The sequence below is a fragment of the Struthio camelus genome, chromosome 32, assembly GCF_040807025.1.
Source record: "Struthio camelus isolate bStrCam1 chromosome 32, bStrCam1.hap1, whole genome shotgun sequence".
NCBI lineage: Eukaryota > Metazoa > Chordata > Aves > Struthioniformes > Struthionidae > Struthio > Struthio camelus.
In genome coordinates this window covers 2268944-2283609 of record NC_090973.1, presented here as the reverse complement: position 1 = coordinate 2283609, position 14666 = coordinate 2268944, and the positions used below count along the sequence as shown (strand labels likewise).

General features: G+C 60.4%; 2 protein-coding genes and 1 long non-coding RNA gene across 3 annotated transcripts in view; 1 reads left to right on the top strand and 2 right to left on the bottom strand.

The window, feature by feature from the left end:
* The window catches only part of LOC138063481 (uncharacterized), a 180832-nt gene that overhangs the window by 12386 nt on the left and 153780 nt on the right, over window positions 1-14666 (bottom strand). The gene's annotated exons all lie outside the window — the stretch shown is intronic.
* Window positions 1-14666, top strand: part of LOC138063507 (maestro heat-like repeat-containing protein family member 7) — a 330369-nt gene that overhangs the window by 306047 nt on the left and 9656 nt on the right. Inside the window, exons 2-6 of the mRNA XM_068923122.1 lie at window positions 12447-12526; window positions 12925-13048; window positions 13388-13474; window positions 13785-13889; window positions 14287-14467. Coding sequence (XP_068779223.1) covers window positions 12504-12526; window positions 12925-13048; window positions 13388-13474; window positions 13785-13889; window positions 14287-14467 — 520 coding nt within the window. The 5' untranslated portion in view covers window positions 12447-12503. The remainder of the gene's footprint in view (window positions 1-12446; window positions 12527-12924; window positions 13049-13387; window positions 13475-13784; window positions 13890-14286; window positions 14468-14666) is intronic.
* Window positions 743-4504, bottom strand: LOC138063551 (uncharacterized). The gene is made up of 5 exons (XM_068923171.1): window positions 3730-4504; window positions 2940-3650; window positions 2677-2842; window positions 1722-1937; window positions 743-993 (listed from the first exon to the last, which is right to left on the bottom strand). The coding sequence occupies exons 1-3, from the start codon at window positions 3962-3964 to the stop codon at window positions 2832-2834; spliced, it is 957 nt and encodes a 318-aa protein (XP_068779272.1). The 5' UTR covers window positions 3965-4504; the 3' UTR covers window positions 743-993; window positions 1722-1937; window positions 2677-2831.

Sequence of the window (14666 nt, the reverse complement as noted above, 5' to 3'; positions counted from 1 at the left end):
GTAAGTGACTAATTGCATGCTGGAACTTTGCAAACTTTGCTAAGTTACCTCTTTGATTGTGCGCATAATCCTTAGACAGAAACCACTGACCAAGTCTGGGACTAAGATTGGATCCAGCTGCACCTAGACCCCTCTCAGAAGGAGTTTAGAAAGCAAGGGGGTCCATTCCGAACCTTGTGACTCAACGGGGGGGTCTCCTTGACACTTTTGTCTGACCCTGTCCTCCACGCAGTAAATAACTGAGTGAACCTTGTCATCGAATCTCATTAAACCCCCGTCTTATTTAACTTGGATCTTTGTTAAACCACCTGTTATCTTTATCAATAAAACATATTGCTGCTTCTCTCTTACAAGTGAAGTCCATCACTCCTCACTCATGCATGACACTGCTCAGGCTGGGGTCTGGTCCAAAATCCAGCACAGGCCACTGAAACATTGCGTCTCTCATGCAATGGCTGTTTAGTAGAGTGACAGCCTCCTCCTCCCTTCCTTCCCTCCCCCCCAAGAAAGAATAAATGTCGGAGTCCAGCAGCTCTTGCAGAGACAAGTCACACACAGCTGGGGCCTCTTTGGCAGCTGCAGCCTGCTGTTTAGGAGAGAGCAAGCAAATATGGACTTCCAGAGATGTTTAACATCTCAGGGAAGCCTCTAGGACTGAGTTTGCTCATGAGATAGTGGGTGGCCTAAACGCACCAGCCTGCAGTGATTCACCCCCCACCAAAGCCTGAACAGATAGAAAGAGTCATGTTGCTCAGCAGACATGAACTAAGCTTTGTTTTGCTCATGGGTATGAGGTGTCAAATGACAGCTGCTTTGCAGGCACCTGAAAGCAAGCAAAACCTTTTGCCATGCGTAGGGCAGACCAAACTTCCAGAGCAAGTTCTAGGTTGCAGGAAACTGTGAGCAGGTGTGGTGGTGTCCTTCAAGTAGCATGCAGTTACTGAAGGCCTAACTAGCTCCTGTTGCTTCTAGGTGTTACAGGAGGTGCCAATTCTGAAAAAGAATTGCATTTGGTATTTGGGCCAAGGCTGCCAGGACCATGATAGGACAGGGAGCAAGGCCACTGGGACCAAAGGGAGATGAGGACAAAGGCCACTGGGGCCATAGCAGTGAATAAATACACTGTGTGACAAAGGAATCTACATGCTTTGGCACATGGTGGGGTGGTCCCGGGGTGGAGAGCAGGACAGGAGGACTTAAGGACATGGGAGGAGGCCCCAGAGGACATGGGGGATCCTAGGGGATTTAGGTGTGTCCTAGGCATGTTCCAGGGGACATGGCAGGGAGAGGGACCCCAGGGCACATGGGGCTCCCAGAGGTGCCACAGGGGGACATGAGGTTCCCATAGGGTCCTGCAGGACATGAGTGAGAACTGGGGACTTAGGGGTCCCAGGGCTGCCCTGAGGGACGAGTCACAGAGGATATGGGGCAGTCCCAGGGATGGGACAGGTCACCTGGGGACACAGAGGTGTCCCAAGAGATGTGGGGGAGGGGTGCCAGGGGTGAGGAGACTTGGGGAGAAGGGAGGTTCTGGAGGCAGGGGGGAGCCTAATTGGTGGCAGGGAACATGAAGACCTGGAGAGGGTCCCAAGGGCTACCAGGAGGTGCAGGGGACATGGGGGCACTAGAGGTGCCCAGGAGGACATTGGGAGAGTCCCAGGGCTGTCTCAGGGGACATGGGGGTGGGCACAGATGATGGCAGCCTCCAAGGCCTTTATTACCCCGTGCAGTGGTCCTGGAGGCACTCAAGGCTTTTCTTGCCCCAGGGGGAGGCCTGGGGGGCCCCAAGAGAGATCCCCGGCCCCGTGGCCTCTCCAGGGGGCTCAGGAAGGCCTCAAGCTGGTCCTGACCACGCTGGATCCCTGTATCCACCTCCTGGCACAGCCCCTGAACCACTTGGGCCAGCTCAGCCACTGCCACCTCCCGCAGTGGGGACCCTGGGCACAAGGGGACGCAGCTCACAGCATGGCACCAGGAAGACAGGGGACACAGGGCCGTGGGGACAAGGAGGGGATAGGAGGGAACAGAGCTCAGGGCCTGGGACTGGGGGCATACAGGGGATACAGGGGGACAGAAGTCAGGGTTTAGGGCTTGGCTCCAGGGCTGGGAGAGATCCTAGGCACACAGGGAGATGTGAGGGGTAGGGTTCAGAGCCTGGCACAGGGGCCAGGAGGAACAGGGTACACACAGGACATGGCTCATGGCCTGGCACCAGGGACACAGTGGGACATAGGGGACACAGGGGTTAGGACACAGCCCCTGGGGGATAGGGAGGGACATGGGGGAAACCCTGGGCACAGGGGAACATGGGATGGGGCAGAGCCTGCTCCTGGGGATTCCCAGGGCCACCCAGGGTCCCAGCCCCACAATCCCAGGGTTACCCCAGCCCTCCTCTGGGACCCCAGGCTGCCCTCCAGACCCCTTCCAACATCTCATGACACCAAGGTGCTCTCCTTTGATCCCACCAGGCAACAAGGTGTCCCTCATGACCCTCCTTACAACCCCAGCATGCCCCGTTGATGCCATCAGATCACTGGGTGCCCACATGAACCCTGGGTGCCTCCCATGACCCTCCCCATGGTCCCCAAACCCTCCAAGATCTCAGACTGCCCCCAGATCCCAGGATGCCCCCCATGACCCCACAGTCCCCCCATTATCCCATGTTCCCCCAGACACCTGGGACGTCAGGGTGTCCCCCATGACCCTGAGCCAGGGAGATCCCACCTGCGCTGGGGTTCTCAGGCGTTTCCCCTCCTTCCTCCTGGGGGAGGGTGGGGAGCACCTCTCCCTCTAGGCTGGGCTCAGGGCCTCCTAGGTAGACCAGGGTCAGGTCAAGGCAGACCTGGGGACAAGGACAGAAGATGGCGGGGGATGGGGTCAGGGCAGGCCTCAGTTCACACACCTCACTACTCACCTACCTCTCACAGTGACAAGCTCACCTCGGGTGTGAGGGCGTAGGCATAGAGCTTGGCATGCCGAAGGACCGTGTCGAGGATGTAGGCTGCCACACGCACCACCTGGCTTGGCCTGAACACAGCCACACTGGCCGGGGGGCGCTGCAGGGATGGCACCATAGGCAGGGGCAGGCAAAGGACAGGCAGGGCTGGGGAGTGTGTGGGCAGCGTACGAGGGCAGGGGAGCATACAAGGAGCCTGTGGGCATAGGGGAGAACGGGAGCAGAATGCCAGTAGTGTGTAGGAAAGAGCGCAAGGAGCATGGGGGGAGTGTTTGGGTTCTGGTAAGTCTGTGGGAAGCAGGCAGGGAGTGTGCAGGCACGGACAGCTGCATGGGGACAGTCTGAGGACCCTGTAGGCACCGGTAAAGCATGCAGGGAGTTTTGGGGCACTGATAAGTGTGTGGGGAGCATGCAAAGAGCACATGGGCCCCTGCAAGTGTGCAAGGAGCGGGTGAGGACTGTGTGGGCTTCGCTAAGTGTGCAGGGAGCATGTGGGTTCCAATAAGCATGTGGGGAGCATGCAGAGAGCGTGCAAGGAACATGCAGGTACCAACAAGAGTGCAGGGAGTGTGCCAGGAGCACGTGGGTGCCAGCAAGCCTGCAAGGGGCATGCAAGGACTCACGTGCACGGCGTGGCGCAGCAGCAGCTCACTGAAGTAGCTGTAGCACTCCTCCGGGCGAGGCAGAGGGGTCTCTGAGGTCTGGGGAGGGCTGGCAGTGAGCCCTGCTCTGTGCCAGGGTTCCCCCCGCCCCACTCCCAGCCTTGCCCTCACCTGCGCATGCGGCAATGGTGCGACGCACGATGCCCAGCAAGGCCGAGAGTGGCCCTGGGGCCAGGCCCAGCTCCCGGCCCAGCTCCAGGGCCCCCTCATAGGCATCCAGAAGGACAGGGGGCCCTGGCAGAACCTCTGTCAGCACCCTGGGGGAACAGGGACACCCTGGGAGAACAGGGACACCCTGGGAGGACATGACAGGGACAGTGGGGGACAGGGACAGCCTGGCGAACATGATGGGGACACCCTGGGGTAACTACAAGGGAAGCGGTGACTCTTATCGGAAAAAATGGGGACACCTGGTGGGGGGGAAATTGGGGTGCGTGGGGAAACTCTGGGAGAGTAAGAGGAGAACACATGGGGATAGGGCATAGAGAGGATACAGACATCCAGAGGGCTGCTTGGGCGGTTGGAGGAATGGGAACACTGGTGGGAAATAATGGCGGTGTCCTGGGAGGGGACTTAGGCACCCAGGAGTGGTCCTAGGGGGCCCTGGATGGGACGGGGATACTGGGGGTGACAGAGGGAATGGGGATACTGCCGGAAGGACAGGGACACTAGGGAAATGCTTGGAAGTGGGGTGGGGAGACATGACCATCCAAGGAGATTTCCAAAGTGTCCCAGGGTATGCCAAGAAGGGGTCATGGGGTGGTGTTGCAGAGGTCCTGAGGGGGTCCTAGGGGTGTTCTACAGTTTTCTGGCAGTCCTAGAGGTCCCCAGAGACGGTCCTGAGGTGTCACAAGTCCCTAAGGGTTCCCATGTCCCCAAGGGTGTTCTGGGGTTTTCTCTAGAGGTCCCAGAGTGTCCCAGAATGTCCCTGGAATGTATTTAGGGGTCCCAGGTGCCCCAGAATTGTCCCACGGCGTCTCCAGGGTGTCCCGAGGGTGTCTTGGGGGTTCTATGGGGAATCAGAGTGTCCTGGCATGTTCCCCGGGTGTCCTAGGGCTTCCCCCTGGGATCTCAGGTGTCCCAGGGTGGTCCCAGGCTGTTCCCAGCTGTCCTGGGCCCCTCTGAGTGCCTCTGTGCCCTCACTCATGTCCTGGGCCCTTCTGAGTGCCTCTGTGCCCTCACTCACGCCCGCTGATCCTGGAAGGTCAGGGCTGCCTGCAGCCTCTCCATGGCCACCACATCCAGGTCCTTCCTGCAGGGCCAGGATGAAGCAAGGGGATAGGTGGGGGAATGCAGGGGACAGTTGGGGATGGGGGGCACCTGGTGGGACAGTTGGGGACAGGAGCATCTGGGGAGTCCTGGGAGGGACAGGAGGGGACCAGAAAGATGCAGGGGACAATGAGCAATATTTGAAGGTGGAATTAAGGGGAGACCTGGGGGCATTTGGGGACATAGGGGAAAGGGGAACCTGCGGGGGATCCAGGCAGGATGTTTCAGCATCAGCCTGGGGCCATACTCACCACACACAAATCTCAGTCTCACGGCACCGGCCCTGGGACAGAAGGAGTAGGTCCCTGAGCATGGTCACCAGCAGGGCCACTGCCTGTCCCTGACCCTGGGAACAAGGATGTGCCCAACCCCACCCCCTGCAGGGCCAGCAATAACCCACCCAGGGACAGCAATGGGGTGTTCCCACCCCCAGGCTCACAACCATCACTGCCACAACCCCAGGGGCCGGTGGGTCCTAACCTCCCCGGCAGTGCCGGCACTGTCCCCATCCTCGGGCACAGGGCCTGGGTGCCCCCAGCCCTTCCCAGCCCTGGCACCGGGCAGTTCCTCCCCCCGCCTCAGCAGGGCCCCCTCCGTCCCCAACCTTGAGGACAGGACAGCCACCAGCCACAGCGCTGCGCCTCACCCGGGGCAGCACCCTCCCCACGACGTCACCGCACCCTCTAGCCTGGGCCTGTTGCCCACCCCCATCGTTGCCATGGCGACCCTCCCCCCCTCGCTGCCTGCCCTGAGGTCTCGGCACCGCCTCCCAGCCCCAGCGCTGGGCGCTGCCCTCCCTCCTCCCACCTCCCCCAGCCCCTCCTGGGAGCCCATGGCGGCTCCCCCAGGCCGGGCGGCAGGGTGTGCCACCGCAGACCCGCGAGAGGCCAATGGCAAGAGGCGTTGCTTCAAGGCGGGGGAAGCCTCGGCCAATCAGAGAGGCCCTCAGCGCCCTGGCTGCAGCTGGGGAGGGGGGGAGCTGGCCAATCCCAGCCGCCGTCACTCCTGGGCGGCAGAGACCCCTGCCAATCAGGGCGTGGCTTCTCGGCGGCGGCCTCTGCCTGCCCCGCCTGCTGCGCGGGGAGCGGCCGAGCGGGCGGCTGCCGCGGCCGGTGCTGCCTCCTGCGCCCCGCGGCGCAGCGCGGCAGCCTCCCGCTGCGAGGGGAGGCCTGTCGCTGCCGGGGCTCTCCGCTGGCCGGGCCCACGCTATGGACACTGACGGAGGCTGTGGTCGGGCTAAAGGCCTTCCCTGGGGAACAGGAGGTGACGGCCCTGTCCCCATGCAGTAGCTCCTGCAGAAGTGCCGGAGAAGGCACCTGAGTTCAAGAGGGAAGGGGTTTTGGAGGGAGCCTCGGTGCGCAAAGCTTCCGCTGTGACTCTGGTGGGAAAACGTACTGGAACACGTATGCGTTGCCTGTGGCTGCGTTGTGCTTGCGAGGACAATAACCCCAGGTGTGCTGTCATGGGCTGGATGAAAAAGTGCACATCATTAAGTTCTTCTTGATGTGCTTAGCCACAACTTAGGCAAAACGCTCTGGGGATAGCTTTTTTCCTGAGGCAAGGATGGCACTTTCCAAGGAGAGCGCTGCCACGAAGGTTGAAGAATGCAGCCAGCGTTTGTCCAAGTATGCTTGTGCTGCAGTGGGGAATGGGGAAGGGTTGCGACCGTTCCCGTATGATCGTTCCAGTCTCTGCTTCAGCATCTGGTGTTTGCCATGTAGAGCTCAGCTGGGATGAGCGTTGCCGCAGTGTGGTGCAGCCTTGGGCCCTCCAGGGGAAGTGAGCTCTCTCTGTCTCCATGCCAATGGTGACAAGAGCCACAGCCAGCATCCTTCTGTGAGCCACTGAAGTGGGCCAGCCCCTTTCCCCTCGCCCTGCCCAGTGAGGCTGCACCCATCCTGGTCAGTGAGGAGGGCCTGGAGAAAGTCACCATCTGGCACAGTCCTCTAGCGCTGAGTGAAACCATCAAACGAGCTTGGCAACAGACACTTTCAGATTCAGGAAGAAACTAGGTGGATCTGCTTCCTTTCAGCTTAGCTTTGATTTGCTGTAGCTGAAGGCTATAAGCCCCGTGGTCACCTATCATATTTTATTTGGTTACTAAACAATGCTCCAAACCTCTCCAGACTGTGAGGCAAGTTTGGAAACTAATGATATTTTGTGAGTGGATGGAGGAGGTTATCAGCACAAAGGAAGAAGCAGAATGTGACGTCTGAACGGCACTTAGTGAAGCATAATCTCGTGTGGATGCACTGGTACAGAAGAAGCCTTTCAGGTTAACGCTAAGCCACTACGATGGCTCCATTGCTCACAGCTCAGGGGACTGCTGTGCTGACTGTGGTTCTACTGCCATGGCTGCCCATAATAATCTCCTGCGCCTGTCATTAGCACTAAGGTGAGATGGCATGCAGATGGCCATGCTAACCCTGGCTTTCAGGTGTGGGTGCAAGAACCTATTCCTAACAGTTGTATTTCAGCATATGGACATAAGCACTAAGCATTGTTTACTAACCTAGAGCTGGTGCAAGCATGTTGGAGGAACAATTCTGCTCTTCCATCATCAGGCACTTCTCACTGGGGATCCACTAGCAGTGGACTACTTGGGATGACTAACAACACATGGGGATGTCCATGCAAACAGTATACCGCAGACAGTCCTTTGAGTGGATGGAAATGTGTACTACTGTCCATAAATTCAGATATCAGCCAGATCCATAGTCTCAAGCCATTCAGAGATGCAGGGTTAATGACTGTAAGCACAAGTTCTACAGCAGTCTACCCCAAAACACTGGGGACAGTAAACTCACTCAAACATAGTACTCCTTGGGGAGGTGGGGGTAAATAAGAGGGGCAGAAAGTAAATTAATGGATCCAATACCTTCATCTAAATGTCAGTAACAGTTACAACTGGTAAAAGTTATGTGGTCTGCTGACCAGGATATCTTGGGTGTTGGCATAATTTTATTCTGGAAAAGCCAGCTGCCATAGACGGGGTGGTTAAGGAACAGTAACCCCATGGGAAAGTGGCTAGACGGATCTGGCTGTGTTCTAAACCACCAAGGGTGTGAAGAACGGCAAGCACGGCGATGGGTGTGTTGAACAGACCCGTTGCCCATCTGAAGGGTTGCTGTGAATGTAATGACTGCACCCTAAAACAGCCTACGTATCAACCATGTTAGAAGCGTCCACAACAGTCCTAAGTAATGTTAAAGGCACTATGCGTTAGCGTCCACCCAGAAGATTACTTGGGAGGACAACAGCGTCAGCTTAGCAGTCCCTAGCCCCGGAGCATGGGAATGCTGTGGGAAGGCAAGTGCGGTGGAGGTTGATGATACACTCTACTGCGCTGAAGTGGCAGAACAGCAGAACCAACCAGTGACCCTGGGCACAAACCCCTGGCGCTTTCCTGGCATAGTGGAAGCCATATGGGATCATGACCTCTAAGATGAAAATCACTTCTGGCAAGCAACACAGAAGTTGCTGAACAGGTTGTGACACTGGCACCAGCGCACAATCACAGTCCAAGTTACGCACCCCACTGGAACAATTATTGCCTGGCCACCCAGCTGCCAGAAAGAGCCTCCCATTGGAATGACCTCTGGAGCCCACAGTCACAGAGTCACAGAATCATGGAATGGTTGAGGTTGGAAAGGGACCTCTGGAGATCATCTAGTCCAAGCCCCCTGCTCAAGCATGGTCACCTACAGCACGTCGCCCAGGATTGTGTCCAGGCGGCTTTTGAATATCTCCAGGAAAGGAGATTCCACAACCTCTCTGGGCAACATGTTCCAGTGCTCAGTCCCCCTCACAGGAAAGAAGTTTTTCCTCATGTTCAGCCAGAACTTCCTGTGTTGCAGTTGGTGCCCATTGCCTCTTGTCCTGTTGCTGGGCACCACGGAGAAGAGTCTGGCCCCATCCTCTTGACACCTTCCCTTCAAATACTTGTACACATTGGTCAAATCTCCCCTCAGTCTTCTCTCCTGCAGGCTCAACGTTCCCAGCTCCCTCAGCCTTTCTGCATAGGTGAGATTCTCCAGTCCGTCTGCTTCTGCTTCCTGTACGCCTCCTGCTGATTTTTGGAGTTTTGCCAGGAGCTCCTTGTTCATCCATGCAGGTCTCCTGCCTGCTTTGCTTGACTTCTTGCTCATTGGGATGCACTGTCCTGAAGTCCAGGGTCAGCTCAGCACTGGTGATCATGCCTGTGGAGGCAAATCCTTGGGGTCAGCCCTGGCTCGGTGGGAATGGCGTCTCCAGGGAGGTGTATGGGCTACTCTCCCAAAACCATTTTCAGTGGGGTGCGAGGTCTAAGCCCCAGGTGTGAAGGAGGCTGTTTCCCCAGAGGGCTGTGCTGGGGCTCAGCTGGGAGGGTCCAAGAAAGAGCATGGAGAGGGGACAGTCAAAGGGCCATGCAAACAGGGGCACTGCAACTGGCCCAAGACCCCTTTGCAGGGGCAGTGGCAAATGCCTTCTCTCCTGGTACTTCAGAGGGGGCATCACGCTTGCTGTCAGCTGCCTTCCCGCTGCACGCAGCTTGGCACAGCTGCCCCTGTCTTGCCAGCCATCCCTCACGCGCCTCCCTGCAATACCCGATGCCCCCAGCCCGGCTCACGTCTCCCGGGCCATTTTCCCTGCATGTCCCCGTGCAAATGACAGAGAAAGGCAGAGAGGAGCAGAGAAGGCAACATCTCCCGACAGTGCCCTGCAAGCGGACTGAGACTCTCCCTGACCCTCCCCTCCCGCAGAGGGCACGTGGCCATGCAGCCCTTCACAAAACAGGGTCCTGCGTCCTCTGACCAGTTGTGCCACTTCCTACATTACGAAAAGAGCCTGAATACTGGCTAGGATTATACGGGATTCCCAAAGTTCCCAGACAGACCAAAAGTTTTTTAGCCCACAAAATGCAAGTCTGTTTTGGAGCATTTGGAAAAAGAGAAGGACTCTTAATTCATTGTGTTTATTGTAAAAGAGGTGCAGGCTCTGGGAGTTTTTGTGTCCACTTTCAGTTAAGACTTCTTCCAGGAGCACTGAAATGCCTGCCCATGGCTGTCCCACAGGCTTCCTCAGCAGCTTTTCAGTCTGTGTTATAGGTTGCCTTTAGGGTTCCCAGAACGTGCTCGTTAGTGAATTTGCTCCCCTGCCTTGGTAGATCAGCTGGTTTAGCACTGTATTCTGTTGCAAACTGCTGACTGAGTCCCTTCCACACAAGCTTCCAGTAATCGGTGATCTCAGCGCTAGCAGCTGGCTGGATGTGCCTTGCCAGTTTTGCAAAGGGCTGGGTGGCCAGGTCCCCTCTGCAGGAGGGGAGGGTCAGGGACCGTCTCAGTCCCTTTGGAGCCTTTGGCAAGGAAGAGGGCCAGCTTTTCCCCAGGGAATGAGGAAGCAGCCCCAGCCCCACAGGGCTCTTCCTTCAACTTATTGCAACCTGCCGAGACTGCAGGGACCAGAAAGGCCACCCAAGGTTGAAGCACACATGAGGTGGAGGAGGAACTAATGGTCGTGCGCTGGCTGATGTGAGACAAGGAGGAGGCCAGCAAGGCATTGGAGGCGCCTCCGTTGCCCTGGTGGTGCACCTCAGGGCTCTGTTTCCCTTGCCTGCAGGCCAGGGCGCCCCATGAGCCTGTCAGTCTCCTCCCAGCAGCGTCCTTGGCCCGTATGTTGGCCCCTGTGTTGTGCCTGCGGTGCCCTCAGGAGCTCTGCGTGTGCCTCTCGGGGCTCCCGGTGGGCTCTGGTGCACAGAAAGGGGCCGGGAGGGCTCTGAAGTGCCTGCGAAGGTCCTTGGGGCGCCCAGAGGGCAGACACGGGGCTCGGGGACAGCGCGAGGGCAAACGGCTGGGTCTGGAGGGGACCCGAGGGCCAGCGGGGGCCCTGAGGCACCCAGCGGCTGCCTGGGCAGGCCGGCCCTGCGTCGCCCCGTGGGGCTGCGTCCTGCCCTCCCTGGCGGCGGGTGACAGCAGGGCCCTTTGTGACCTCCCCACTGTGACACCTGTGGGGGGTCCTGTGACACCTGTGGGACACTGCCGCCTCGCCGTGCCTGGGAGGACAGTGACGGGACAGGGCAGGAGCGCGTAGGGCTGGTGCAGGAGTCCCCGAGCGCCCTCACGTCTTTCCCTGCTGCCCCGGGCAGCCCTGCGGGGCCCAGACGGTCCCCAGGGCCTCCCCTGCTTGTAGCCAGGTGAGAGCGACAGGGCTGGGGCTCGTGCGGCTCATGGGGACGGGTCCTCGGGCCGGTGGGCAGCAGCTCGGTCCCTGTTCATCCCGCGTGACCCTCCCCGGCTTCCTTTGAGGAGCACTTCCCTTCCAAAAGAAGTGCCAGCCAAACCTCTGGGCACTTCCCCGTGCACCTTGTCATCGGGGAAAGTCAGCCGCGAGCTCTGAGTTGTCCAGCAGGAGCCTTTGCCCCGTCCAGGGGGATGCGGTGGCTGTTTGCAGCCAGGCCTCCCGCTGCCTTTCCTAGGGCCTTTCCTGCTGGCTGCAGAACGGCTGCCGCGGTACTGCCCGTGGCAGTGCGCCGGCTCCCTCAGCCCCGCTGCCTGCCCGCTCGGCCTGCGCGCTGGGGCCAGGCCCGCCAGCGGCTCCCACAGCCCCGTCCCGGGGTGCCTTTTGTCCTCCCTGCAGGATGGCGCAGAGGCCCCCCAGGCGCCCCCGGGTGGCCTGGGCGGAGGCCGGGGCTCCCCAGGAGAGCAGCTCTGCCCCGGAGCCCCCCGAGGTGTGCCAGCCCCAGGAGCTGCTGGCAGGTGAGTGAGCGGCGCTGCGGCGGGGAGGCCTGGGGACGGGGAGCCCGCCTGGTGCTCCAGCGCTCCCTGCTCCCTGTTGGGCTCAGATCCCGGTGCGTTGGCCTCCGGCTGCCTGGAGCTGCAGCGAGAGGAGAAGGAAGCGCTGAGGTGCATCCGAGGCTTTCTCGCAGGCAAAGGAAAGGTAACTGCAGACACTGCTGCCCGGGCTGTGCCTGCGCCGCCCGGCCTGGGCTCTCGGTGTCTGCTCGGGGCTGCCAGGCTCCGCCAAGGGCTGCTGGCTGCGCAGAGCCGTGCCCTGCCGCTGTCCCACATGCGGCCACGTCCCCTGCGATGCTCCAGTCCTGCTGGCCGTCCCTGTCCATGCGCACTGGTCTCTCTCCTCCCCACCTGTCAGGATGAGGCCCAGAAGCTGAGGTTTCTGGCCTCCGTCTGCATCCTCTGCCGAGCTGCCAGCACCGAGGCCGCGGCACAGGCGCTGACTCTTTTCTGCAGCCCCTGGGAGCTGGCCAAGGAGATGAAGGTGAGGGGCAGCCAGCAGGGCTGAGGAAGGCGGGAGGGCTAGCCAGCCAGCGGCCCAGCTCTGAGGAGCGGCCTTGGGCATGTGGGTGCGAGGAGGGGTGGGACAGGCCCTTGTGGCGCCAGATGTCCCCGCCACGGGGCCGCAGGGCCCCTGGGAAGCCCTGGGAGCTGAGCTGTGGGCAGCGAGGGGCTGCTGTGGCTGCTGGTGCTGGGCCGGGGGCCCCAGGGCTCTGGCAGCCCAGCTGACTGCTCGCTGGGTGCTGGCAGCTCCCACCTCCCACCTCCCCTTGGGGTTTGGCTCCCCAGGTGCTGCTGCAAGAGGAGCCCTCTGACCGCCTGGGCACTGTGGTGCGGCAGCAAGCCATGCTCTCCATTGCTGCCATGAGGTACCTGCCCCTGTCACAGCCGGGGCCGCCCAGCACGGGCCCGATGGCGCCGATGCCGCCTGGGAGGCATTGTCCATGCTGGGAGGAGTGCAACGGTGCCGTCTGCTGGGCCTCTGCTCTGTCCTGCTCTGGGCCCATCAGTGGGGCAGGTGGGAGGGCAGAGGGACTCTTGGGGCTCCCCAGTGACTCTGAGCTCTTCCTCCCAAAGAGGAGGCAGGATGTGAAGACGGTGTCAGGCCCCACCAGCTAGCACTGTCATGTGTCCCTGGCCCAGCGTCATGCGGAGAGGAGGTGCCCCCCCACAGGCTCTCCTGCCCCCTGCATCTGCATCCCTCTTCCCGAGGCATTACGACACCACTGCTGAGGCCAGCATCCAAGAGGCCCCTCTCTCATTGCAGCAGAGCCAAGCTGCTTGTGGAGGGTGAAGAAAAGAACAGCCTCCTGCAGGCCTGCTTCCGCAGTGTCTTCTTGCTTCCTGCACGAGAGGACATGCAGGGCCTGGATGCTTCCCTCTACTCCAAGGTAGGCGCTGGGGCAGCCCCGGGGAGGGAGACTCTCCCTCCAGGGGGCTTGCCGCTGGGCTGTCCTGTGCTGAGAGAAGACTGCAAGGCCCCCCGCAAGGCAGGATCTCAGCTTTGCTTCCCCACCCTCCTGCCTTCATCCCCTTCCCCTGCACTGGGTGAAGTGCAGCGCCCACAGGCTAGTCCACGTGCAGCAGCTCTCCTGTCCTGAGGCGTGTGTCAGGGCACTGCAGAGTGGTGGGTGTCCTGCTGCAGCAGCAGGAGTGCAATGCAGGCCAGACTCCTATGGGTGAGAGGGACCTGGGAAGGAGTGCCAGCACCTCTCTCTGCCTCCTTGCAGACCCTGGATGCCATGGACAGCATGCTGCAGGCGTTGGTGCTCAGCTCTGCTTCCTCCAGCCTCGTGGAGCTGCAGACCATCCTGCAGGTCTGGCCCTGGCAAAGAGCGGGCTTCCTGGGGGCTGCTGCTCACTCTGCAGGGGAAGTGACCCCATCCACGGGACAGCCCTAGCTACAAGGGAAGGCCATCCCCAAAGCCTGGACACAGCTGTCTGGTCTGGGCCATTTGTCCCCGAGGCTGGGAGGGACTCTCGGGGCAGGAGGCCCATGACAGGCTTTGCTCCTGCTCCGAGGAAGCCTGGCTGGACTGTGCAAACCCATCCGGGCACTTAGCAGAGCTCCGTCTGCTGGGGCGGGCGTCAGAGCCCGGGGCAGAGCAGCAGCTTTTCTCCTCCCAGGTGCTGCTGCCCTTCATGGAGTCGCAGAGAGGGGTTGTGCGTGAGCGGGCTGTGGGGAGGATTGCAAGGCTCAGTGATTTCCTGAGCAGCTGCTCCTGGCTGAAGGTAAGGAGCCTGTGGGCCACACGGGCTGCAGCCACCCCAGCAGCCCTTCCCCATGTCCCAGAGCCCCCTGCAGCTGTGGGCTCCTGCAGAGGGAAGGCTGGCCAGAGGTGAGGGGGCTCAGCAAGGGCTTTGTCCGTCTTCCCGTGGCCTTCTCCCTCCAGGCCCTTTTCCTTTTGGGAGTCAGCTGTGCCGCCAGCCCTTGGCAGGGCAGCACTGCCCAGGCATCGTGATGGGAGCCCAGGTCTGGCAGCCTTGGCTGCCCTGGGCTGCTGCCCAGCTGCCCTGCAGGGCCAGGATCTGCCAGGCCCCAGCCCTGGGAGGACTCCTGGCTTGAGGGCTGTGGCCTCGACTGCCTCCCCTCCGCCTTGCTACCCCACGTACGGCCTCCTTCCCCCAGGTCTGCCCCCCTTCTGGAGAAGCTGATGCCGGCCCTGCGCACTGCAGCAGGACACATTTCCCAATCCTGGGACGTCTGGTGGGGCGCCTCATCCTATGCTGTGCCGACTGGGAGCAGGGGAGCAGCCGTGGGGCTGCGGAGGCTCTTCGTTGCCTCTACCAGTTCCTCCTGCAGCGCAACAGTAAGAGAAGCTGCATAGGACTGGGTCCTTGCACAAGGAGACATCCAGGCAACCCCCTTGCTCTGCCCTTGACTTTCCTGTCTTGTTTGCTGTGTGGGACGGAGGCACCTGCCAAGCCTCCTCCCGGGGTGTGACTTCCCTGGGAGCAGTGCTTTAATGCCCATCGTGGTTACCACTGCCCTGGAAAACCTTCAGCAGC

Bases quoted from the DNA above. Each gene is read 5' to 3' on its own strand.
- LOC138063551 (XM_068923171.1), bottom strand. From the start codon at position 3,964: ATGTTCGCCAGGCTGTCCCTGTCCCCCACTGTCCCTGTCATGTCCTCC. The intron at 3,651-3,729 runs GTGAGGGCAAGG...CCCAGACCTCAG, and splicing joins CACCATTGCCGCATGCGCAG to AGACCCCTCTGCCTCGCCCG.